A 24,907-nucleotide genomic window follows, 5' to 3' on the forward strand; every position below is an offset into this window, starting at 1 on the left:
AGGAGCAGCACGCGTCCGTGCGCATGAACACCCCCCCCCCCCACACACAGAACACACACACACCCTCCCCCCCCAAACAACAACAACATGTCTTCCTTCTTTTTTCAGTTAGAAGGAGGAAAAAAAGTAGGTAGATATAACTGCTAAATGTAACCAAGAATCAAACACTATGAGATAATAGATATAAACATAAGAAAAAGACTTTAGCCACTTACTTGACTTAAGAAGGACAAGATAGAGTGGTAAAAATGTCATATTGAAACCCTTCCCATAATTAATATATGCTAATAAAACATTTTAAAAGGAACACAGCCTGGGAATTGAGACACCCGCGTGTGGCTTTGCCAGGAAACAGTCTATGACTGTGGGAAAGGCATTTGGCTTCTATGGGCCTGGGACCACATGGTCTTTGGAGCCTCTCTCTTCTGAAGATGGCTTTGCACATGGCTCCCAGGAAGGACTCAGGAGGATGAAAGGCAAGAAACACTAAAATTGATCATGTAATTTACTAAGCCTAAAATCAACAGGCAAAACAAATCATAATCCTCGTGAGGTGGAACAGCCTGTAATACCAGCTACAAAAGACGTAGAGCTAGGAGGATCACTAGTTCAAGTTAGTGGTCTCGATCTCAAACACAAAATAAAAGGGCTGGGGTATGTCTTAAGTGGTCAAGCACTTGCTCAGCAAGCACACAGTCTTAGGTTCAAACCCTGAGTACTACAAAACAAAGCAACAATAAAAAAAAAAAACCAAATTATAAGAACACCATTTAAAAGATCTTATAGCAACATGGTTTTGTTATTCTGTTAAAGCAAATAAAACTGGAGAAAGAAAAAAACTTCAATTACTTAAAAATACAAAATTGTATAGGGCTATGGCTATAGCTCAGTGGTAGAGCACTTGGCTATCTTATGTATGCTGTGTTTGATTTCCCAGCACTACCATAAAAAAAGAAGGAAATACAATATACCTATAAAAATATGTGCTAATAAACACTTTTTTAAATAAACAGTTTTCTTTTAATGAGCTAAACAATCATGCTTATTAGCTTGTATCTCAAGTCAGAAGCTCAGCCAAATGATCTCCTGACCCAGCCACAGTTCTCTGCTGGTGCAGAAACTTTTATCTTGCACACTGACATCAAGTATCCATGGGAATTTGTGCTCCTCATGAACTCTGTGCCTGAGGCTTTCCTGGGGCACTGTGGAGCTGGTTGGATGTGAGTAGTTTCACAGTATAAAATAAAAGATGTAGCAATTGAGACTCTGGAACAGTGTGACTCTCACTGCTGATTTCATGCCAGCTATGATGCTAGTGCACTCTTACAGGTGGATCTTCCTCTATTGTAAAAAGGAAGTTCCAGTGGGGCACTGGTGGCTCATGCCTATTAATCCTAGCTACTCAGGAGGCTGAGGTCTGAGGATCATGGTTCAACAGCCCAGGAAGGAAAGTCCATGAGACTCTTATTTCCAATTAACCACCAGAAAACCAATAGTGGAGCTGTGGCTCAAAGTGGTAGAGCACCAGCCTTGAATGAAAAAACTTGAGGACAGTGCCCAGGCCCTAAGTTTAAGCCTCATGACCTACTTAAAAAAAAAGTTCCAGCCAGTGTAAGTATGATTGTTATGTATTTATGCCACATAAAGTCATCTTCACTTGCTACTTACTTATATCCTGTTCAAGAGGACTTGATAATATCCTCTTGAAGACTAGTGGTAGCAGCTAAAAGCTTAACTGCTAAAACTTTAAAAACAGTTAAGAGCCAGGAGAAAAGTGGCTTATACCTGTTGTTCTAGTTATGCAGGAGGCTGAGATCTGAGGAACTCAATTTGAGGCCAGCTGGGACAGAGAAATTTGCTAGACTCATCTCCCAAATAACCAAAAAAACTGTGGCCGGGAGATGTGGCTCAAGTGGTAGAACACTAGCCTAGAGAGCTAAAGGCCCTGAGTTTAAACCCTAGTACTCCTCACATTCTTAAAAACTATTACCAAGCTCATAGAATTCTTATGAATAGTTGAAGCTATGATCTATGTAAAATACACAGCACAATACAAATAATCCTGATACTTAAGTGCTTAATATATTTAAACTGTTAGAAATATTATCTTTGTGATTATTTATTATGAAAAGACAATATATGGTCTGAAAGAAAACATTTTATGGCATTGTTTTCCTCATATGCTTCAAAGCAAACTGTTACAAGTATTTAAAAGGTATAATAAGCATGATTTCAGCCACACATTTTAATTACTTTGGAGTGTTCATAGATCTAATTAGATAATTAGTATTCTTTCATTCCCCTTGCCTCTTTAAGTGGTATTAGATAATACTGATATTCTTACCTGGAAATTTCACAGCTTGGCAATAGATGACAAGGTCGGAAAGCTCTGGTGCAATCTGTCTGCTTTCCTTTTTATTTTGAGGAAGATAAAATTCTTCTCCGAGTTCCATGTCATACACCTATCAAGGGGAAACCATACTTTTTTTTATAGGAAAGTATATGTCACCCACTTTCTGAATCACCAAATCTCCCTACTTTTACTTCCCTGTGTGGATACTTGTTCAGTATTTATCCACATTCCCGTCTTAGCATGTGGAGGTAAAGCTTTCTGAGGGCAAAGAATGAGTCTAATTCATCCATACCATCCCTCCAGGCAAACACACTATATTCTATGTAAATAAATCCATGCACATTTGTTGAATTACTAGAGGACTGACTATATATCTGTGATGGCTCAAGTTTTTGACTCATTCCATCCACTATCCTTCACCATTGTTACTTCAAACATGTCTGTAGACTTTCTCAGTTTCTATATGCTGTGAGGCATTTGAGGGCAGGTCTGGTAGCTAATTTATCTGTGTATTCTCAGTGGTATTCTGTTAACAAACAATCTAAACCCACTTAACCTTCTAGGTCATCCCAAAGGCCTTTAAGATGTCTTATAATTCCCCAAACAACCAAGCTGTTCTCTTGGCATCCAGGCCAAGAGAACAGCTTAGCCAAATCTTCCTTCTCAAACATCACCTTCCCTGATTTCATGTCCTTGATTATCTGGTAGCATAGTGTGTGTGATCATTGTTCTGCCTTTGTGTATAAATAAATTTCCATCACCCAACCACCTCTTGTACCATTCAGTGGCAGCCATATACACATCTTTAGAAGGCACTGGTTGAATGAGGCAATACTATCACAAGTGGCAGGTGGTAGTCTCGTATTATTATGTCAACACTGATGTTTAGGGAACAGTAAGGGAGAAGGTAAAGGGCAGGGCTGGAGAGGAAATGGAATTCCACCTGAATGGGACAAGAGTACCATGGTTCAGGGGTGGTAAGCATGGTCCAAGAGTGGAATGAGTTGGTCGCTCACCTTCCCTTTGTTGTAAGCAGAGTTATCTGCTTTCTTTATCCTCTTGGGGATTTCTTCATTGTACTCAAACTGAAGCTTGTCAGTACATGATTTATTTTCAGGTCTGTCTTCCAGAATGTTGTCTGAAAAATGAGTTAGCAGGCTTTGGTGAAAAAGAACCAGATGCTTTCTTTAAGGAATATATATATATATATATATATATATATATATATATGTATATACACATATATATCATTGTGACCACATCCAGATACTCATACTAATCTGTAAAAGTGAGGCTCCAGCTACATGGTTCCAAAATGATGGCTAGCAGCATTATTTTAAATTTAGGGCTGATGTATTTAACTTCATTTTCATAGACTCATTTACCAATAGTTTTACTGCTATATAGACGTACTCTAAGTACGAAGGCTCATTTTCATACAAAGTATTGAAACTTTGCAAACATTATGGTGCCACCCTGTGTCAAGAAGTTGATGACACATACAACTGGGAAGGATTTAGAAGTCAAGGCCCTTGTAGATGGTACGCACATGATTTAATTGGCCCCATTTTGCAATGAGACTGTTTGCTTCCTTAGTATGGAGAAATGTCAAAACTAGTTTGAGTGTGTGTGGGAATTGTAATTATTATTATTTACAAATGTGAAGTTTTCACAATTATGACTAATTGGAAAATTTTCATGATTGTTACTAATATTAAGTGATAATGTTAAGAATAAGACTCTAAAAGTATTAAATACATCTAAGTATGACAGATAATCCTAGACTTGGCTTTTTTCTTTTTTAGCACTTTAATTCCAAATGACTGTGAAAGTGTAAAAGACATAAGATGCTTATACTTTTTTGAAATGGAAAATAAGACAACTAATTTCTCACTCAAGATTTATTATTTCATGAGACCCCAAATGCTAAGACCAAAATATTCTGGTAGTAAGTGAGGGCCATGCAAGGTGGGCAAGAGGTAAACAGACTCAATCATTTTACTCCATTTATAGTCACAGAAGTGTTGCAACTTCATGCTAATCAGACCGAGAAACTGGAAACAGAATACGGACATCCATGCAGCTAAAAATGCTCAGTTCAAATGGTGTTTACCTTCCTGACCGTTAGAAGCAGGGGAAGCAGTAGGGATATCTGCTACAGAAAAACAGAATCAGTAGGGTGGACAAGTAAGGGGAATTAAGACAAAAGTGAGATCAATTAAAACTGAGTCATGAAGTAAAGTATATATAACAGTGGTTCCAATTACAAGATAAACAGAGTAAGAAGCAGTCTGTAGATTAAGCTGGGCACTGGTGGCTCACGCCTATAATCATAGCTACTCAGGAGACTAAGATCTGAGGATCTCAGTTCAAAGCCAGCTCAGGCAGGAAAGTGAGTTTCTTATTTCCAATTAACCACCTTATGGTGGCGCTGTGGCTAAAAGTGGTAGAGTGCTAGCCTTGAGCAAAAAGACCTCAGGGACAGTACCCAGGCTCCAAGTTCAAGCTCCACGGCATATAAAACTAACTAACTAAATAAAGCATTCTGTAGTTTTAATATTTTGAGTATTACAGGACTCAAGGACTAGCAATAAGAGAAATGCAAACATTGTTCATGCTATTCATGTTTGTCACATTCATGTTATTCAGGATTTCCAGTCACAGAGAGTTGAAATACTTTAATAAATTAAATTATGGTTAACAGAAATGAACCAATTTGTTAGAATCATGCAATCACGGACATAAGATATATGCACATTAAGTTGTAAAGTCAAACTTGGGTCTCAGTGTAAACTAGCCAAGGAAAATAACAAAGGTAGTTTTATTTCATTAAGCTCAGTGAAACATTCCATAAAAATATATTAACCAAAAGGCAGAGTACCAATTCTTAAAAAGCATCATCCTTATTTACAACTTGTTTAAAGTTCTCTTGAAATAATTCTGGAGCTAGGCATCATCTCATTGTTATAGCCTCAGGGCTTTTTAGATTAACTCCTTCATTCACAGCTGGGGTAATAGTGAATGAAGACTAAAACTGGCTCACAGATAATCTGAGCACCCTGGTGTTAGAGATGGATTCTTAACCTGGGATTCTCCTGGGCACTTCAAGAGGCTAGTGGAACGTCTGCCATTCTATGTAGAATTTTGAGACTACATTTATTCCTGGGAGGCAATTGGGAGCTTCTATCTGATTCTCAAAGGGACCCCTCATTACAAGAGGCTTAGAAACCTTTATGTACTCCCCACAGCAGGCAGGATTCTATTTTCTTTTCACCTCAGCTGGAGAAAGTGGAGATGGTAGAGGAAAGCAGAGAGGTGAGAGAGGCACCAAAACTACCACTGAAAGTGGTATGCTTGATATGGCATTTATAGTCACCTACGGAAGCCTTCATAGGACAAGCTTCCCACCAAGTGTGTGGAAATCAGTCAGGGGAATCTCTCAATAACAATAGGAAATAGTGGACTTTAGCTATCATAGATCAGAGATGTGGGAAGTGGGAATAGAATATCACCAAACACTTGATATAATCTTTTTATGACATATCAGAGGGAGTTCAGGCTAACAGTCATGAAAAGACATTGCCTGACATCTCACAGACCATTGGAACAGAGCCTAGTGGGATCTCATTTTCCACTGATACTCCAATCCAATACATATGGACTTAAAAAATAAACCTGCAATCATCTTAGAAATCTAGTGGGGGGGAAGATTAAATTTTATTCTCCCAATTGAAAGATATTTTCTTCACCTGTTTATTTTTGTCAGCAGCAAATCAAAAATATCTGTAAATTTAAAAAGCTTCTTTTCCCGTTCTCAAAAGTACTTTAAAAAGCACAAGAGTAATTTATGACTGGCAATAAATCTATTTTCCAGTGGATTAAGTCCTTACAGGGACAGATAACACCCTGGAGGGGTCAGTGTCTGAAGTGTGGTTTTCATTGCATATCTGAATTAATTTTGTTCTCTGGGACATCCACACAACTGTAGCAGAAGCCCAGGGGGAAAGAATAAGTCAGTATAAAAATGTCCACATTCAAAAAAAAAATGTCCACATTCTCATGACTGTTCAGGAATGGCTGTAAATAAATGGTTTTAACTCCTTCCAAATCTTATGATCTCGTAAGTGTCAGAAAAATAATTGGGCTTTTAATTAATGGTATAAAATAGTCAACTACTAGGAAAGACAAATAGTTAGTGGACATTGCCCGGTATTATATTTGGAGCCAGAAAGAGACTGAACTGTCACCAGTGATGGAGAATCACTAAATTGAAACATTGGAAACAACCTGAGTGTGAGAGACAGATATTTAGAACAAGGTAGTTCAGGTGTGTGTGTGTGTGTGTGTGTGTGTGTGTGTGTGTGTGTGTGTGTGTGTGTGTGTGTGTGTGTGTGTGTGTGTGTGTGTGTTGGCAGTGCTAAGGTTTGAAGTCAGGGCCTTGGTGTGCGAGGCTGGTGCCCTACAACTTGGACTATGTCCTCAGTCCATTTTGCTTTAATAATTTTTCAGATAGGGTCTTATAATGCTTTTGCTAACTAGCTTCAGACCAAGTCCTCCTATCTATGTCTCTGGCATAGCTAGAATTACAGGCACACACCACCATGCATAGCTGACACTCTACCACTTGAGCCAGGCCTCCAGTCCATGGTTTGTTTGTTCTTTGGAGTAGCCTTGCTAAGTCCTCCACCCCCTCCCTTCCCCCCAATCTAGCTTCAAACTAGCATCTTCTTAAGTAGCTGGTATTATAAGTGTGAGCCACCATGCTCAACCTGTCTTAATGCCAGTGGTAAATGGTTGATATTCTTGGGATATCTGAATATTTAGCACAATGATTAGTCTCCATAAAAACAACATAATGTGCATGTAAAAGGCAGACACAGAAGGATCAAGATTGTGAGTTCAAGGGTAGGCTGGGCTTTTAAAGAGACTCTGTGTCCCAAAAACATATATACAAGTTTAATTTATATATATATATATACATACACACACATATATACACATATGTATATGTGTATATATATACTTGTTATTTTCTTATTATTGTATTATCTTTCAGAAGTTACCAAAATGAAATAATCTACTATCAGCAATGCTCCCAACAAGAACAATCTCTAGCACATGACGCTAATTTAGTCTAAATAAAACATATTTGAGACCTAATTCTCGTATAAGAATTAGTCATTTGAGGTTAACATCATTCATTTGTTTTTGTTTTTGTTTTTTAAACTGTATCTAGCCACCACTCATGTATTTTCTGTTTGTGGTGTGGCCAGGAGAAAATGTCTTGCTGGGTTAGTAATCTGAGAACTTCAGAGGAAAGAGCAAGGGAGGGCCTAACAGTGAGCAACAGAGCACAGAGCGGTGATACTGCCCCCTGCAGGCGGTGGAGGAGAAAGGATTTAGCCATAGTTTATATTCCTGCCAAGAACCTCAGCCACATCAGAAACAGAAATAGTGTAAACAGAGTTTCCCTGTTATCATTTCATCTCTTCCTCTAGAAGCCCATCTGAGGAATGTCCTCTTCTCCTGGGGTTGTGGCTGCGATGGTTAACAGAATGCCCTTCCTTCCTTAGTCCTCCAGAACTGACCAGATCCAGAAACTCTCAGACAACATTGTCATAATCTGGATTGCTGTACTATGGTTCATGAAATTTATTTCAGTGGGGAGGGGGCAGGAAAAGGGGAGAGGGAAAGGAGGATAAAGAAATTCACCCAAGAATTCCCCAGTACATAGCACTTGGCCATGTCTCTCTTACCGTCAGAAAGGGATTCATAGTCATAATCATATTCATCCTCTTCATCTTCCTCCTCCTCATTATTGGCAGGTGGGGGGTTAACATTCCCACCATTAGAAGCCTGTGCCTGCATGGATGCTAACTGATGAGCCTGTAAGACAGCGACAATTAAAACTGCACACGCAGGACACTGAGCTTTCACTTACAACCTTCAAACCTGCCACCTAAAGCTTAATTTAGCTATTCAACGCATATTACCCTTTGGATTCACTTAAGAGAGGAAGAGATTATCTGAGTGTCAACACTTGGGAGAATGTCAACATTCCTACAGAAAGAATCTGGGAGCTTTTAGGAATAATCACAAGGAGCCCATGTACAGGGCCCAGAGAATCCTCTAGTGGTTTGAAAAACCGGCATCAGTCCTAAATGACTGATGACATAAAACAGCCCATCAATTCTAAAACATGAAGTCTCTGCTAAGAAACTAAACATTTTTCTCTTCTTAAAATAATATCATAAGTCCTCTGACCTTGAGAACAATGTTAGAATCCCTACGGACAAAGGGACCAAAAGCATACTTGCTGGTTTAAAGAAGGTTTTTACAGCAGACTTTATCTGAACCATAAATCAGATTAATAAAACAGACTTGAAAATTCTGGGAAACTTGTAGGGGTGGGGAAATCATTTATTGAATAACAGACACAGGACTTGAGTGTTATAATTAATATATATATATACATATAATTTAATATATACATACATATAATTTATTTTTTTGAGGGGGGGGTCCGGTCGTGGGGCCTGAACTCTGGGCCTGGGTGCTGTCCCTCAGCTCTTCAGCTCAAGGCTAGCACTCTACCACTTGAGCCACAGCGCCACTTCCGGCATTTTTTCTTTTTGCTTATGTGGTGCTGAGGAATCGAACCCAGGGCCTCATGCATGCAAGGCAAGCTCTCTACCACTGAGCCACCTTCCCAGCCCCACATACATATAATTTAATATATACATACATAATTATATATAACTCTGTATCTTCTGGTTTATAGATGTATAAAATGCAATTACATACAATGACATTAAATAAAAGGCTAGATATTAAATGCTAATGAACTTTTTTGTATCATGGATTCCGCTGACATGTTGATGAAATACAGTCCCTTCTCTTTCAGTTATACAATTTTGACTCAGAGCTTTGATTTGCTAGACTGTCATTTTACCACTTGAGACATGTCACCAGCCCTCTCAAATTGATGTTTTAGATTCATAAATAAAATAATTACAAACCAAGTAGTGTTGAATATAGCTGTAGGTTAAAAAACAAATGTGTGTTACAAGAATATATGTTTCTTTGTTTCTAGTTAAACTATTTTTATCTTTTTTATTATTTATTTTTTGTTAGTCATGGGGCTTGAACTCTGGGCTTGGGCGCTGTGCCTCAGCTCTTCAGCTCAAGGTGAGCCCTCTACTACTTAAGCCACAGTGCCACTTCCAGTTTTCTAGTGGTTTATTGGAGATAAGAGTCTCACAGACTTTCCTTCCCGGGCTGGCATTGAACCACGATCCTCAGATCTCAGCCTCCTAAGTAGCTAGGATTACAGGTGTGAGTCACCGGCCCGGCTTTTTATCTTTTTTTGTGTGTGGTATTTGATATTGAACCTTAAGCTTCATTCATACTAGGGTAAGGAGTCCACCTATGAACTCTAGCTATCTCCATCTCTGTCCCTTTCTCTGGTGATATAGGGTCTTGCTATGATATCCTGGCTGATCTTGAACTCCTTCTACTCTACCTCCTAAGTAGCTAAAAACACAGGTATGTGCCAGTGTGTCCAGTAGTTTCTTTAACACTTTAAAAAACCCATAAAATGGCAGGTCACATAATGTTTTTGAAAATACGAGTATAGTAATTCTTGGAGATATTGGCAATAACTCTGAAGTAACATGAAAAAGTCTGTCATTTCTACCAGTGACAAAGACATAGGTACTGCCAATACTATGGATTGTCCTCTACATTTATAATCAAGGGAAATGCTAAATTTCAGCTATGGTGACTAAAAATAAAGATTTACTTTATTTCTATTTCTATTCATGGATCCCTTTAGTTCTAGCTGTGGACATTATTGAGGTTAAGAACTCCTGTAGTATAGGTTGTATTTGTATGTGTTTTTTTTCAAATGTGGTTACATTACCTTTATTATAAATATGTACCCATAAGGAAGCTACAATGAGCAGGAGCAAAGGGCTCACACCTGTAATCCTAGCTACTATGGAGGATGAGATCTAAGAATCACAGTTCGAAGCCAGCCCAGGAAGAAAAGTCTGTAAGATTCCTATCTCCAGTAAACTACTCAGAAAATGCTGGAAGTGGCACTGTGGCTCAAGTGGCATAGAGCGCTAGCCCTGAGCACAAAGAAGCTCAGGGATAGCACCCAAGCCCTGAGTTCAAGCCCCAGGACTGGCAAAAAAAAGAAAGAAAGAAAGAAAAGAAAAAAGAGATAATATTTCAGAATAACAAGAAACCCATGAAACTAAAATGTGGGATGATAAAATGTTCACAGAGTCATCTGCCATTTTGACCACTTATGGGTCTTATGACTCACCTCAGAAGAGATTTTGTGATCTTTTTATGTCAGAAGAATTCTTTGACGCCCCTTACCATAACATTCCCATTTTATAGATGAAGAAATGAAGGTGTAGAATGATTGAGGGGCTTGTGATCACATATCTAGTTTCTGATATAGACTCTGGTATCTTAGCCCTGCCCCCTGTCATACCTAGTGTTTTCCTCCTCCAACACCATCATGTAGGCTTATAAAGTCAGCCCCTGCCTGTGAGGCCCACAAATGAAGGCTTTGAGAATGTTTGATGGTCATTCCCCATTAACTACTTAACTGAATCAAACAGGACAGTTGACACAATTTTCCCTGACTTTTTTTTTCTTTTATACTAATAACCTTTGATTAAGGTTCCAAATTATTGTGCTGAACTTTCTAGTACCCAATTCTGGTAACTGGAATTGGGTCAGGAGATTTGGAGGTGGTGGCACAGAGAAAAATCCTAAGCTCTAGACTGCCCTAGTTTAGGGTGTGGGCATTCACTCCTGGTGCTCATTTAGTAATCTTTGTGTAAATGGAGGTTCATGCAGCAGCTCTTGGTCACTGTAAGTGACGTTTTAATGCCAACAGTGCCATCCCTAAAAGAACAAGTCATTGTGGTAGCCACATTTGAGGGATGAGTAGATTAAGCTGACAGATGAAGTTCATCTAGACTTGAACAAGTCCTTGGGCTGAAAGCCTCCCACAAGGTGGGTTTATGGGTCTTAGACACAGATCTCTGTGTATGAGGTAAGAGTAAAACACTGGTTGTCCACATGATACACTGAGGTTTCAGGGTTGCTGCTATTGGACTGGAGGCCTAAGTGCTCTTTCTACAGAAACCATGGTGGGATTGATAACCCTCATTTCAGAGATGAGTATACAGCAGCTCACTCAGAAAAAAAATTAAGTATCAGAGAAATAGTCTCTATGGGAACAGTTCTATAGGGTAAATTTTAGGTGAGTTGGATGAGAGAAATTTGTTGGTATATGAAGTAGAAAGCTATAAATCAAATACATCATTTAATGGAAATTATTTTTTTTTAAAAACCCTGGTTATCCAACAGGCTGTCTGAAGTTCCAAATGACCTGGATTTCTTTGTTCTGAGTCCACAGTGTATTTAGAACCTACTAAGGAAAAGGGAGTACCTTCTGCTTTAAGATATCCACTGGCGTCTGATGGGCCTTCAGCTTCTTGTTTTTCAGAAGTACTTTTTTCCTAAGTTGGTCGGGTGAAGGGAGCATTGGATCATCTGAGAAATCAGTCTCAAATAAGAATTTTGCCACCAGCTTTTCTCCAAACACAGTCTATAAAGAATACAGGAAAAACAATGGATGTCTTTTATCAATACATAATAAATGCACTTGTATTTTCTAAATATACTAGATATTTCAGCCCATTTGAATTGTTTTTAAAATTATTTTTTAAAAACTCCCAGGAAGAGGAAGTAGGAAAGAAGTTGTTTATGTTCTCTCCACAGTCTCCTACTGAAAGGAAGGGAGGTGTTCAGAATAGAGGAAGAAATCTAGGCCACTCTGCAGCTGGGGCTCCTCTAATGACTTAAGGGTCTGGGATATTACAGGAGAAAATAGTCAGAGACCATGACATATTGAATATAATCTGTTTCCAGTAAGGAAAAGAAGTCAGAAGGATAGACATGGGGACAGAGACAAAAGATGAGAAGGATAAAAAACCACAGACATCATCCTCGCAGAGATTTTTGAGCCCTGGTTTGCAAGGTGGAAGGAAGGTGGACATAGGTGATCAGTTGGGATAAGGGTAGAAAATCTGGCAATTTTTATTTGTAGTGTTGTTTATTTATTTACTTATTTATGCCAGTCCTTGGACTTGAACTCAGGGCCTGGGCACTATCTCTGAGCTTTTTCACTCAAGGCTAATGCTCTACCCACTTGAGTCACAACTTTGCCTCTAGCGTAGTACTATTAGTAGTAGTAGCAGCATCAGCAGCAACAGCAGTAGTAGTAATAGTAGTAGTAGTAGTTGTAGTAGCAGTAGCAGCAGTGGTTAATAAAAGAGTCTCATGGACTTTCCTGCCTGCGCTGGCTTCAAATTGCCATCCTCAGATCTCAGCCTCCTGAGTAGTCAGGATTACAGATATGACCTGGTTTATAGTTATTTCTTTTTAACTTAAAAAGGAGCAAAAATCAAACCCAAGGTCAAGGCAATAAGAAAGGTTACAGTCTTGTTGGCATTAGTATTGGCAACATCTCCCTTGGTCAGATATTTCAGATACTAGATATTTCCTCCTCACTGAGAGACACAGTTCTGCAAATGCTTCTGTCATTTGGAGAGAAGTCTCATGGAGTATTGGCTCCTAAATCTGTGTCCTTTGCAGAAGGAAAGCGGTTAACATAGTGACCAAGGTCATTGCTAACGTGGAACTCCCTATGATAGTGCTAATTACAGGATGCAACTTGCCTTGAAGTATTTTCAGCTTTTTGACATACAACTAACCGACAGGTATCATCCTAGCATCTCTGATTTGTGGTGTCAGAGGAGTTAGAGCTGGTCTTTTCTTATCTCCCAAGGCTTTCTGGAAAGGGTCAGGGGATTGGAGAACAATGCTTGGACCACCCCGTAGAAAAGTATAGAGGAGGCCCAAGATCCCAAGAGCACCCCTATTTTTCAGGCCCCTAACAGTATGGGACCCTAACAGTATGTGCTTCATGGCTAAAGTTTAGCTGCGGTGTAGTCCATAGTGGCTCCATATAAAAATCAACGACCTCTGTAAGACAAAGGCCAAGGTATCATCCTACTTCTCAGTTGAGAGCTCACCTTGAAAATTTCTGCCATTTTTCGTTGCTGAGGCAATGAACAATGGTTCTCAATCGATATGATGATAGGCAGGTCAGAGGTGATGAAGGCACTGCGATCGATGGCTTCGACCACATCCTGTGACAGCCAAACAGCTCATTAGAGTCAGATAGATATCTGTCCAGGATGGTCAGAAGGCAAAGTACTCAGAAACACAGAAAACAGCTCAATTACTGCAGTCAGAAGACTCTGATCGGAGGTGGGCTGTGTCTTTTCAAATCTTAGAATACCTTATTCAGTGTAGATGCTATGTCCACAATTGCTTAGGGAACTTATGAGAAGAAAAATGTGTATTCGAGTTCAGTCCAGACACAACGTCTTCCCCAAAATATTTGTTATCAGAGTTGGCTGAATCTGTGGATGAAGGACCCACGGATGTGGAGGGCTGAATGTATTTTCTAGTTAAGCAAGAGAACAGGCTGCTGTGTATGAAGACATGAAGCTGTCCACAGTGAGCCTTGTTTCCATACTACAAGGAGCAGCAATCACTATGCAAAACTGAAGGTACACATGGAAAGAATGCTGCACATCAAAGACTAAATGATCAACTACAATGAGGCATAAGATACTTGGAAGACGTTAACTAATTTGGAGCAGTAAGACATGACACGCTATGTGTGTCTGTAACCAATCACAGTTCATCCTCCCATCAGTGTACAGTACAAGAGTATTGAGTTTTTCATGGAAAAATGAGTTAAAGATAAGATGCAATTTAGCCAGTAATTCCTGCTATAAGATAAAAATAATAATATTACTTCCCAGTTGACCAGTTTAGAGAAAAATGATGTTACACAGTTTCTGATCATCTGAATGAGCAATAACTATGCAAGCAAACTAATAAGTTACCCAAAATTTGAAATAATAATCCAGTAAAACCAGTTTTCCTAGTTGATCAATCTTCCCAGGTAGAGTGATTCTTATTACTTTATGACATGATTATTTAGTCACTTCTTAACAGATTATACTGGCCTTGGTCAACAGGACACAAGGAAAAATTATCTTTTATTCTTACAATCTCTGCCTTTACAGATATCATTGTAGCACCATATCATGCAAAATTACCAGCAGTAACATCATTATATCCTAGCTGGATACCAGTGGCTCATATCTGTAATCCTAGTTATACAAGAGACTGAGATCTGAGGCTCATGGTTCAAAGCCAGCCCACGCAGGAAAGTCCATGAAACTCCTATCTCCAAATAACCACTAAAAATCCAGAAGTTGGAAATATGGCTCCAGTGGTAGAACATTAGCATTGAGCATAAAAGCTCAGGTACAGCACCCAGGCCCTAAGTTCAAGCCCTAAGACTGGCATGCACATACATACCCACACACAACCTTACCTCTTAAGGAACATAAGATATTGATGACTACACTTTGGTTGAATGTGATTCTAAGAGGTCTAGATCAGTTCCCAGAGATGCAAGCACGTTCATATCCCACGCAATGCTGCAAACACTTCCAAGATTTCTGCATTCAGAGCCAGCCTAAGATCCCTCAACCTAAAGTATAATTTGATAGGCTACCTGACATGACCAACAAAGATACTTTCTCTTTGTGAAATCTCTCTTCATAATAATTTCCCCTTGTGATACTGTCTCTCTGGGTTGGAAGACATATCTGAAGCATTACCTTGAAGGGGATCTTGGTGGTCAGTGTGTGTCCATGATAAATAATGGGCATCCCATCGTCTCCATCCCAGCAGTCCAGCTCGATGCTCCTGCAGCCTTGCAAGAGGACCTGTGTGACCAATGAAGGAATCCACCCCAGATGAGCACCTAGAGACAAAGCCTCAAACTAAACCCAGCACATGGTTCTATATATCGCTCTATATATCCCATATCACTGATAAGGACCACATTTTAGCTAAAGATTGGAACTAATCTGGAGTGGGAAAGAGAGGACAGATTAGAGAGTTTGCAAGAGCCAGATATTGTTGGAAGGTTACTTTGAAAATATATCTTTAGTCATTTGAAATGGCACATCCTGAACAAGTGCTCTATCTGGGTAGAGCAGGGAAGTATAGATGCAGGTGCCACAGTCGGAAGGAATTAAGAACACTGATTTTTAATGAGCTGATTAAATATTCATATAAACCCAAACCAGATAAAATCTTCACCATTATAAGACCCAAAATCAGCAATGTGGAAGCATCATTGCTATGAAAGAATAGCACTTAAAGAGTAGAAGCAAGGACATATCAAGGATTTACCTGGCTGTCTAATCTCAGAATGGCATCTAGAGCAGAGATGGCAAATAGTCCATAAACTCCCTTCTGCTGCAGAGAGAGCAGACTCCAGTAGCCAGTCATGGCATATTTGCCCTCTAAACTTTGATAGCCCTTTTCCCCAAACTGCTCCAGGAAACACTGCTGATGAATCAGATGAGCTGATTTGCTCTCCTGGATCTAACAGTGGAAGCAGGGCTCCTAACACAGGTGCTTGGACTGCAGCTTTGTATATAATGGAAAGGTGATCTAAGACAAGTGGTTGATACCTCTGTGAGTGGACTGAAACCTTCATTTGAGAATCCACAGAGCTATTTCTAAATGACAGCATTTAATCACTGGAGTATAGTGGCCATTAGATTTTCTGCAAGGAAACTCAGATAGTGGAATGACTCTTAATTTTCTTGCATGAAATACTTGCTGGAGTCTTTGAATTACACAATATAGTTTGTGGCTGAGAATTACTAGATCAGCAGCTTCTGGTAGCAGCTAGTATACCTACAGGTAGAGTGCCTTGGGCTGAAGACTGCTATACAATCTGGCAACTGGAACATGGTTGAGACTGCTTCATGTCTGTAGTGAGCTTTCCAGATTGGCAAGCAGATGAGCGAGTAGCAATCATAAAAAGATGAAAGGATTGATCAAAGCTTGCATGATCATAATATCTCCAAATATGGCTAGACAGAGGAAACCAGGGCTGGAAATTTCAGGCAGGGGCAACAGAGTTATTATCACTTTCAATCTGGCCAAAGGAGAGTGGAAAATGATTGGAAGTGACGTAAAAGGGACTTCTTTTCACTAGATTAATCACATCTCTGAATATATTTGAGAGGTTCTTGTACCTTATTCAGAAGCTGTGAGAATTTCTACTGGAAGCTTCACATTAAAGAGTTTTAAAACTCTTCAAAGTCAAATAGTGGAAAAGGAATTAAGCAGTTAGTCCTTGCATATTTTTTCGGAGGAAGAAACACATAAGTATGTAGAAATATGTAGATAAGATTTGTGCACTTACATGTATGTACTGTACATTGATATGTATGAGGTAAATACAATATACGGAATATCTATAGTAGCTACGTTTATAGGTATCATTTCTTTTCTATAGAAAATAGATTTTGAACTTCTTTTGACTTTAGAATTCTTTGTGCAAATAGAAGGCCAAGATGTAAAGCATGTAACAGAGTGTACCCTAGCAGAAGTGGGACACTTGAGCCGCTTGCTCTTCTTGGTGTCAGAACTTAAGGCCCCTTGACAAACAGACTCCTATTTTGAAAATTGCTACTCCAGCGACACATCTTCATTTCATAATAAAGGTTCTTCAGAAAACAGTTCAAAAACATATTCTATACTAAATAAGCTTTGCTACAAAAATTGTGCCAGATGCTATGATGAATACTTGTAGACTTACCTGTAGAACAAAGGAACCTCATGGTTTCTGGGACTGTGTAAATAACACAATGATAATTCCCAAATTTGGACCAACATGCATACCGCATACTTGAATACCCTGGACCTAGCTTTGCTCTCTCTGGCTTAACCCTTCTTGTAGGGCTTCAGAAAATAAGCAGCAGAGAAGAGGAAGTTGACAGTTAATAGAAAAGACAAAGGACAGGCTGATCACGGAGAGCTGGATGTTTAGGTCAAAAGGATGTGCTTTTCCCAGTGCAGAGGGCCCATGCCTCCCAGAACATTCCCATGAATTTCACAGTGGAGGGAGCGCGCCTCCAGTCTGTGCAGACTTTTTTGTTTTTTAAGTTGGTAGCCATAGGGATGGATTGATTTGTCTAGTAAATTGAAAAGCAAAACAAACAGTATTTTGGGATTAACCCTGTAAGAAGGTTCCCTTTTCTATGATGCTTTCCCACTGCAATATATTGATTTATTTAGCATACAGTGAAATGATTAGACAGTTTTCCCAAGGGAAAATCTAATTTTAGTAGAAGTAGGTCAGAGTAGGATCTAAAAGCTCTGAGTCTCAAACAAGTACTTTGTTGTGGTTGTTGCCTAGAATAAAGGTTAAGTATAGATAGAGGGGGAAACAGAACAAAATAAAAAGAAGTAAAGAAAACAACGACTGTACGTATAGCCAGCTTTCCCACACAGCATGGCTCCTCATGAAACCAGCGTTCACATTTCCTAGATTATAAGATTTTTTCAGAGGAGTCAGATTTTTGTGACTTTGGGATAATGTGAATAATAAAGTTTAACAAAAACCACATTGTCCGTGGCCATCCCAGTACCTGGCTGTAGAGTTCTACTGAGGAGTCTCCTTTGAGCTGATGGCCTGTGAGGTACGTGTTGTGTGAAGATTCAATGTAATAGTAGGAGAGGGGTAGCTGTAATTCTTTCATGTTCTCCTGGGACTCATCATTTTTTGAGGCAAAATTGTCTTTGTCCATCAGAAACCTGGATGGATTTATATTTTGTTAAGAAAGCACGAGATCAATGTGTACGCTAAAGTGAAGAGCAAAATATAATTTGAAACTTACCTTGCAAATCCTTCAAATGACATTAAGCCTTGATGACACATACTGATGCTAGGTTCAAATTTCTGCAAGGAATTTTATTTAAAAAAAAAGTGTTATTTAAGTAAAGGAAACCAAGAGAAGGAAAAAGGAAGTAACGACATCATTTTTTAAAAGCTGTTCTGTTTTCATCAGGAAACATGTAACCCAAATATTTGAACTAATTTAGTAATATAGTGGCAAGATGTAGTTTTTAGCCCCAAAGAAAATATTTAGTATATGTGAGTTTATTATGCTAAGCATATTTATTTAACAGAAAAAAGTAGGAATGAGAAAAGAGAAATAGGCTGACTGATATGAAAACATGGTGCATACATTTGTCTCGGTAAAAGTGAGGAGAATATAGCAGCTACCATTAATTGGCAGGAGGTAAAAAGAAAGAAAATTCTCATGGACTGCTAAGTACCATGCCTGAACTCAACCATATTACAGTGAACACTCAGCAAGGTGATAATACTCACACATTTTTAGCACATTAATGATGAAACCCAGTTTCTGAATATCTAACCCACTGGTTTCACCACCCTATCTTCTGTCACTTCTGTTCTACATTTTCACATCCTCCTATCTGGGCCCCTAGGATCACCAGGCTTTCTGTCTCTCAATTTACTCTGCAATGAGGCAATAATGACCTCTTTTAAAAAAATTTTTATTGAGATTAAGTGATTACATAAATTTCACAAATTCCATAGTATTGTGAGATACTTAAAGTCACAAACACATTTTAACCTTCACGAAGAAAATTGTCATTATAATGGTCTATAATGTTTGTGAATTCTATCAGCTTTGACAATAAAATTATTTCTTCCACATTGGGTGATATGTACATTTCTTTCCTTTTGCTTAGTGTAAGCTGTTCCCTCTATCCCTCTCATTCCTTTCCTCCTATCACTGCCCTTGAGTTGCTTAGTTCATTTTCATCAATGTCCAATAATGACCTCTTAACTATAAATCATATGCTGGGTGCTGGTGGCTCACAGTTGTAATCCGAACTACTCAGGAATCTGAGATCTAAGGATTGTGGTTCAAAGCCAGATGAGGCAGACAAATCCATGAGATTCTTATCTCCAATTAACCACCAAAAAGCCAGAAGTGGAGACATGGCTCAAGTGGTAGAGTGCTGGCCATGAGTAAAATAGACGAGAGAGATTAAGGTCCTAAGTTCAAGCCCTACTAATAATATATGTATGCACATATATGTATATCCACATATGTATACATATATATCTATTGATCTAATATGTTAGTTTTCTGCTCAAAAAGACTTCTTTTTTAAAAAAGACTTTTTATATAACTCCATTGCCTTAACTCTGCTGAATTTCTTCTATAGCCATTCCTGAAGCTATTTATCTTTATTGTCTGCCCCACCCAGAGAATATAAGTTGTAAGAAAGACAGAAACGGTTATTCAATATTATAGTCTCAGCTCTTGGAACAGGGCTAGCATAGTAGGAGCTCATAAATATTTGTTAAATGACCAAAGAAAACCTAGAGTGATCTTGTTGCATCTTGTAGAACAGCAAGAAGGAATCATATACTGATTCCCAACAATAGTTATTGAGTCAGAAATGGCCTAAGACCTGTGTTAGTTATATGTTAAATAAGCACACGTGTGTGTGTGTGTTTGTCGGTCCTGGGGCTTGGGCGCTATCCCTGAGCTTTTGTGCTCAAAGCTAGAACTCTATCACTTGAGCTACAGCTCCACTTCTGGCTCTTTGTGTACTTTAGTAGAGATAAAGAGTCCTGTGGACTTTCCTACCTGGGCTGGCCTCAAACTATAGTCCTCAGATCTCAGCTTCCTGAGTAGCTAGGATTACAGGCATGAGCCACTGGCACCTGGCTCACTTGTATATTTTTTTTCCAAAAATAAAAACAAAAAGCTCCCAAATTTCCGCCCAAGATGTGAAGACTTTGGAATAAAAGGATGGGGGTGGGGTGGGGAGGAGCATATACACAAAATATTTATTTGATTATTAGAACAGAGCCAGGACACTGTGTGTACACACAAAATGGGCACAGACCTGGATGACGCTGAGGATCTCATCATATGTGCAGTGTTCACCTTGGCAGTTGACCAGGAAGTCATTGAGTTGAAGTATGCCAACTCCAAATATGCCCAGGGACGTGCTCTCAATGCCAGTGCCATTTGTCACGATACTTGCAGCAGCAATAGCATCAGATATCTGCCTCTGGTTGTCTGAAAGCTGCTGCTTGCTCTTAATGAACAATCCCAAGTCCGAGACATTTCTGGTCAACAAATCTGAAAAGGTCACCCACAGAACATGAACTCTTATCTAGCCAACATCTTTCACAAATAAAGTTCAATTCAAAGATAACAGTGTTATGAAGTCCATGCAATGGAGAAGCTCTTAAAATACTCTGTTCAAACAAGCCATAAAATCTAGTCCATGTTCCTGGCTTCACAGAGTTGAGGGGAAAAAAAGACAAATCACTGAATAAATAAAAGAAACTAAAACAGAAATAGGCTGATGCTATGATCTTCAGTATTATAGGTCAATTAACTATAGATTCAATTGAGAACTAAAAGCCAAACTCACATTTTTTTGACACATATCCATTCACAATCTTCTTTTTGTAAGGATTGAAGTACTGTTAAAATTACTTTTTTTTTTTTTTTTTGCCTAGAATTGCTTCACCTATTCTAGGTCTTTTGTTCCATTTGAGTTTTTGGATTGTTTTGTTTACCTTGGTAAAGAATGTCACTGGAATTTTGATTTTGCACTGAATTTGTACATCATTTTTGACAGTATGGCCATTTTCACAATACGGAGTCTACCTATCCATGGAAGATCTTTCCATACCTGACTATGCAATTGTAATCCCTCTGTAGAGCACCTCTACAATAACAATGAATTTAAAAAACTACAACTATAATAATCTGTATGTAGGCTTTTGGGTGAATACAAGTTTTTAGCTCTTTTGGGTAAAATTATCATGACCCATAACTGCTGAATCAGACGGCAAGAATACATTTAATTCAGCCATACCGTCTTTCAAATGCCTGTGCCATTTTACATTTCCAGTAGTAATGTTCCAGTATTCTAATTTCTACATTGTCAGATCCGTTTTGGTATGGCCAGTCATTTTAATTTTATCCATTTGGAAGATAATCTTGAAGTATTTTAGAGAACTAACTACAGGTTAGGCATGCATTCCAATTATTGTGTTTCTAGGTCTTTATCCCAATGATATAAGCTTAGGTTCACATAAAAACCTACATACAAATATTTATAGCAGCTTTTCTTATAATTGCTAAAACTTGGAAGGAATCAGATATCCGTTAGTAAGTGAATGGATAAACAAACTGTGGTACATCTGTACAATTAAATATTATTTATTTTAAAAAGAATTCAAACCAGAAGTTGCAAAAGGGCACTAGCGCACTTAGCTATATACTATATGATTCCAATGATTCAACACCTTGGTAAAGGCAAAATTAGAGAGACAACAAAAATATTAGGAATTTATAACTCACTAATAGGGTAAAGTCTGTGTGCATGAATGTGAGTGTGGGTGTGTGAGTTGTGTTTGTGACTGTTGTACTTTCTACCTATTTTTTCCATCAACCTAAAATTTCTCACTATAAAAAAAGACTTGTAATTTTTAAGTATCATTTCTTGGACTGGGTATGTAGCTCAGTGGGGAAGTAATTGCGTAGCATGCAGGAGGTGCTGGGTTCAATCCTAAACAATCACATTGCTATCCACGGGTACACACATATTTGATAGCTATAAAACAGTTAATGTTAGCTTAAAAGTAACATAAGATTATACATAATTATTTTTTTTGTCGGTCATGGGGGCTGAACACTGGTCCTAGGCACTGTCCCTCAGCTTTTCAGCTGAAGGCTAGCACCCTACCACTTGAGCCACAGCACCACTTCTGGCTTTTTTCTGCTTCTGTGGTGCTGAGGAATCAAACCCAGGGCCTCATGCAGGTGAGGCAAGCACTCTACCACTGAGCCAACTTCCCAGTCCCAAGATTATACATAATTATCATGTTGTTCCAATAAGAACAAAGGGAAAAATAACAGGTGTAAAATGCATGAAAGACCCAAAAGAAAGGTATAGGTGGTGATAGTAACAGAAGGGTACTGAATAGGATAGAAAAAAAAAGAGATTCTGGTTTATGTAGTTGGAGAAATGTCCTCTATGTTCAGACAGAAGTACTCTGCTGAGGTCACCAGATTCTCCTTGTCAAGGACAGGTCACGCTGGGGTGGAGCACTCACCTGCCTATAGGTAGGTGTTTTTCATCTATAGCATTCCATGTATGTAGTGGACATTTAGAATTGGTGGGGGAAGGGCCTCTGGTTGTCAGTATGACTGAAGGGCACTCTTGGTTAATATGCTAGAACACATGGGCAGAACCACATGATGATGAGTTTCTTTGCCCAACATGCCAACAGCACTTGTCCCCATGACACCACACACTTCTTAAAATAATTCTCAAATCGTTTCACCAGGCTCCAGTAGCAGTGTGCCATGTGGCTCAAGCGTGTGTGTGTGTGATTGGATCTCCTACCTTGAAGTTTAAATAGAAAGGTTTCAAAGGAAATCTTAAAATGCTGAACAAACCTAGATCAGGTTGTAGGTCACTGGTGTTTTCCTCGATTGTCAGGTTGGTGTAGAGGGGGGTGGACTCAGAGCTGGAACGGTTGCAGGGCACAGAGTAGATGTCAAAGAGGTCCTTGAGGTCCTTTCGGCTCCTTACACTGAGTGGGGAATGAAAACCACCTTCCGTTTAGTACTGCTATAAAAGGGTGGGCCTGAGAATGAGGAAGAAGGAGGGCTAAGTCATACCTGAATGATTTGAACAGCTCAACGAATTCAACAAAACTCATGTTGCTGTCTGAAACCATGAAGCTCTGGAACCCCTTCATTCCTCCTTTGATCCTCCCATGCCAGCTACTGCTGCTCCAGGCACTATCAAGAGACATGGCTGTTATGGGCAAATGTGGTAACTCAGGCATTCTGCCTCAACAGATGGTCTCTGCTTAGCGAGCAAGTATGAGGCCGGGAGGATTGCAAGTCACTTAAAGTTGAACCTACTTCCCAGTATGCTCTTGTCACGGCCCTTCATCTGTATTGTGTATTGGAACCACTTCGTATTTTTAGACAACTTAATAAGGGCATAACATTGACATTAATATTCTTTTATTAATCAACAGTTACTTGTAAGCACAGATCAATGTGGAAGAAGACCTCTTAAGTTTGGGGTTGATGAAAAAAGTAATCTAAAGTGAGTCTAAGCCAGGCACTGGAAGCTCAGGCCTGTAATCCTAGCTCCTCAGGAGGATGAGATCTAAGGATCACAGTTCAAAGCCAGTCCATGTGGAAAATTCTGTGAGACTCTTATTTCCAACTAACCTCCAAAAAGCCAAAAGTGGAGCTGTAGCTCAAGTGGTGGGGTGCCAACCTTGAGCAAACATTCTAAGAGGCAATGCTCAGGCTTTGAGTTCAAGCCCCAGTACTGGCACAAAAAAAGGGTCCAAAATTAATCATTATCTATGGGAAATAATGCCTGTTCTGTTCTCTTTTCTAAATTATACAAACACAATTAAGAGGAAAGTTTTGAGTGTGCCCATGTCATTTCTTTTTCCTTTCTTAACCAGTTCTTCAATGAAAACAAGGAAGAGCTTTTAATATTAATGGAAAATGTGAGTCAGAAAAATATTAAGAATGGAAAGACGCCAACCCTGCCAAGGATTATGTCTGCACCTGCCAAGGCTGTATCCATTCACTATAAAAATATCAGTCAACTCAGTCAAAAAATTGGTCTTGCTATTTTACATTATTTTCTATACTGAGTCCCCAACAGAATAGTAAACAAAATTTCAAATATATAGGTATAGGAATATATATATATATATATATATATATATATATATATATATATATATATACAGCAGTACAGCAGTCCTCATTCAACCCTGCTAATGCTGTTTGCTCATGGGAAACTATTTCCTGTTGACAGCTGAAGGTTACTTCATGGAAGAGCATTACAGATAGACATAGTTGTTGAAACTCAATGTGGGGAACACAGGATGTAGGTCCGGGAAGAGGAGAAAGGTGGAGCCATCATTTGGATTTCAACAAGCAAATTCCCTGTTGTCCTTCCTGCTAGTTGCCAGTACAGACCTTTCTGAGGTACCCATTTCTCTCTAACTCTAGTGAACACCTATCCACTCTTTTTCCCACTAGAAATAGGGTTCAGTTTTACTTTCTCATTTAAAGGCTGACACCTTTTTTGCCTTGTTTTTTTTCTGTTTTGCAGCATTTCAGGGGACACTGACCCCAGTATTCCTGGGGTTTGGGCCTTCTGACCTTGGATCAGTCCGTGTTCTCTTTCAAAAGATATTCCTCTCTTACTATGTCTTTCCTTTTCCTGCTTATAAGTGACTGAAATAAAGGCAAAAGTCACTTAATCCAGGTCGTCTGGCTATCTTATGTGTTTAAGATCCTGCAGAGGCTGCAAATATAAAGAATTCAAACTCTTTGTAACCTCTAGCTTTGTTTCAAATCTAATTTATAGAAGTGTTACAAGCATAGCAGGAAGAATCCCCATTAGAGCCTTGACTCATTTTCACCAATTGTGAACGTGACTGTAGAAAGCGTAGAG

The 24,907-nt window shown here is 39.0% G+C and overlaps 1 protein-coding gene across 2 annotated transcripts in view; it reads right to left on the reverse strand.

Annotated features, from left to right (window-relative positions):
* The window catches only part of Plce1 (phospholipase C epsilon 1), a 234,927-nt gene that overhangs the window by 23,556 nt on the left and 186,464 nt on the right, over positions 1-24,907 (reverse strand). For both annotated transcript variants that reach the window (XM_042689538.1, XM_042689537.1), the window contains exons 11-21: positions 23,089-23,211; positions 22,864-23,000; positions 20,288-20,526; positions 18,232-18,293; positions 17,983-18,148; positions 15,148-15,255; positions 13,477-13,593; positions 11,829-11,987; positions 8,110-8,239; positions 3,370-3,491; positions 2,345-2,462 (exon numbers count right to left, since the gene is read on the reverse strand). In XM_042689538.1, the coding sequence (XP_042545472.1) occupies positions 2,345-2,462; positions 3,370-3,491; positions 8,110-8,239; positions 11,829-11,987; positions 13,477-13,593; positions 15,148-15,255; positions 17,983-18,148; positions 18,232-18,293; positions 20,288-20,526; positions 22,864-23,000; positions 23,089-23,211 (1,481 nt within the window). The remainder of the gene's footprint in view (positions 1-2,344; positions 2,463-3,369; positions 3,492-8,109; positions 8,240-11,828; positions 11,988-13,476; positions 13,594-15,147; positions 15,256-17,982; positions 18,149-18,231; positions 18,294-20,287; positions 20,527-22,863; positions 23,001-23,088; positions 23,212-24,907) is intronic.

This window comes from Dipodomys spectabilis, unplaced genomic scaffold, assembly GCF_019054845.1.
Source record: "Dipodomys spectabilis isolate Male_0828 unplaced genomic scaffold, ASM1905484v1 ptg000125l, whole genome shotgun sequence".
NCBI classification, from domain to species: domain Eukaryota; kingdom Metazoa; phylum Chordata; class Mammalia; order Rodentia; family Heteromyidae; genus Dipodomys; species Dipodomys spectabilis.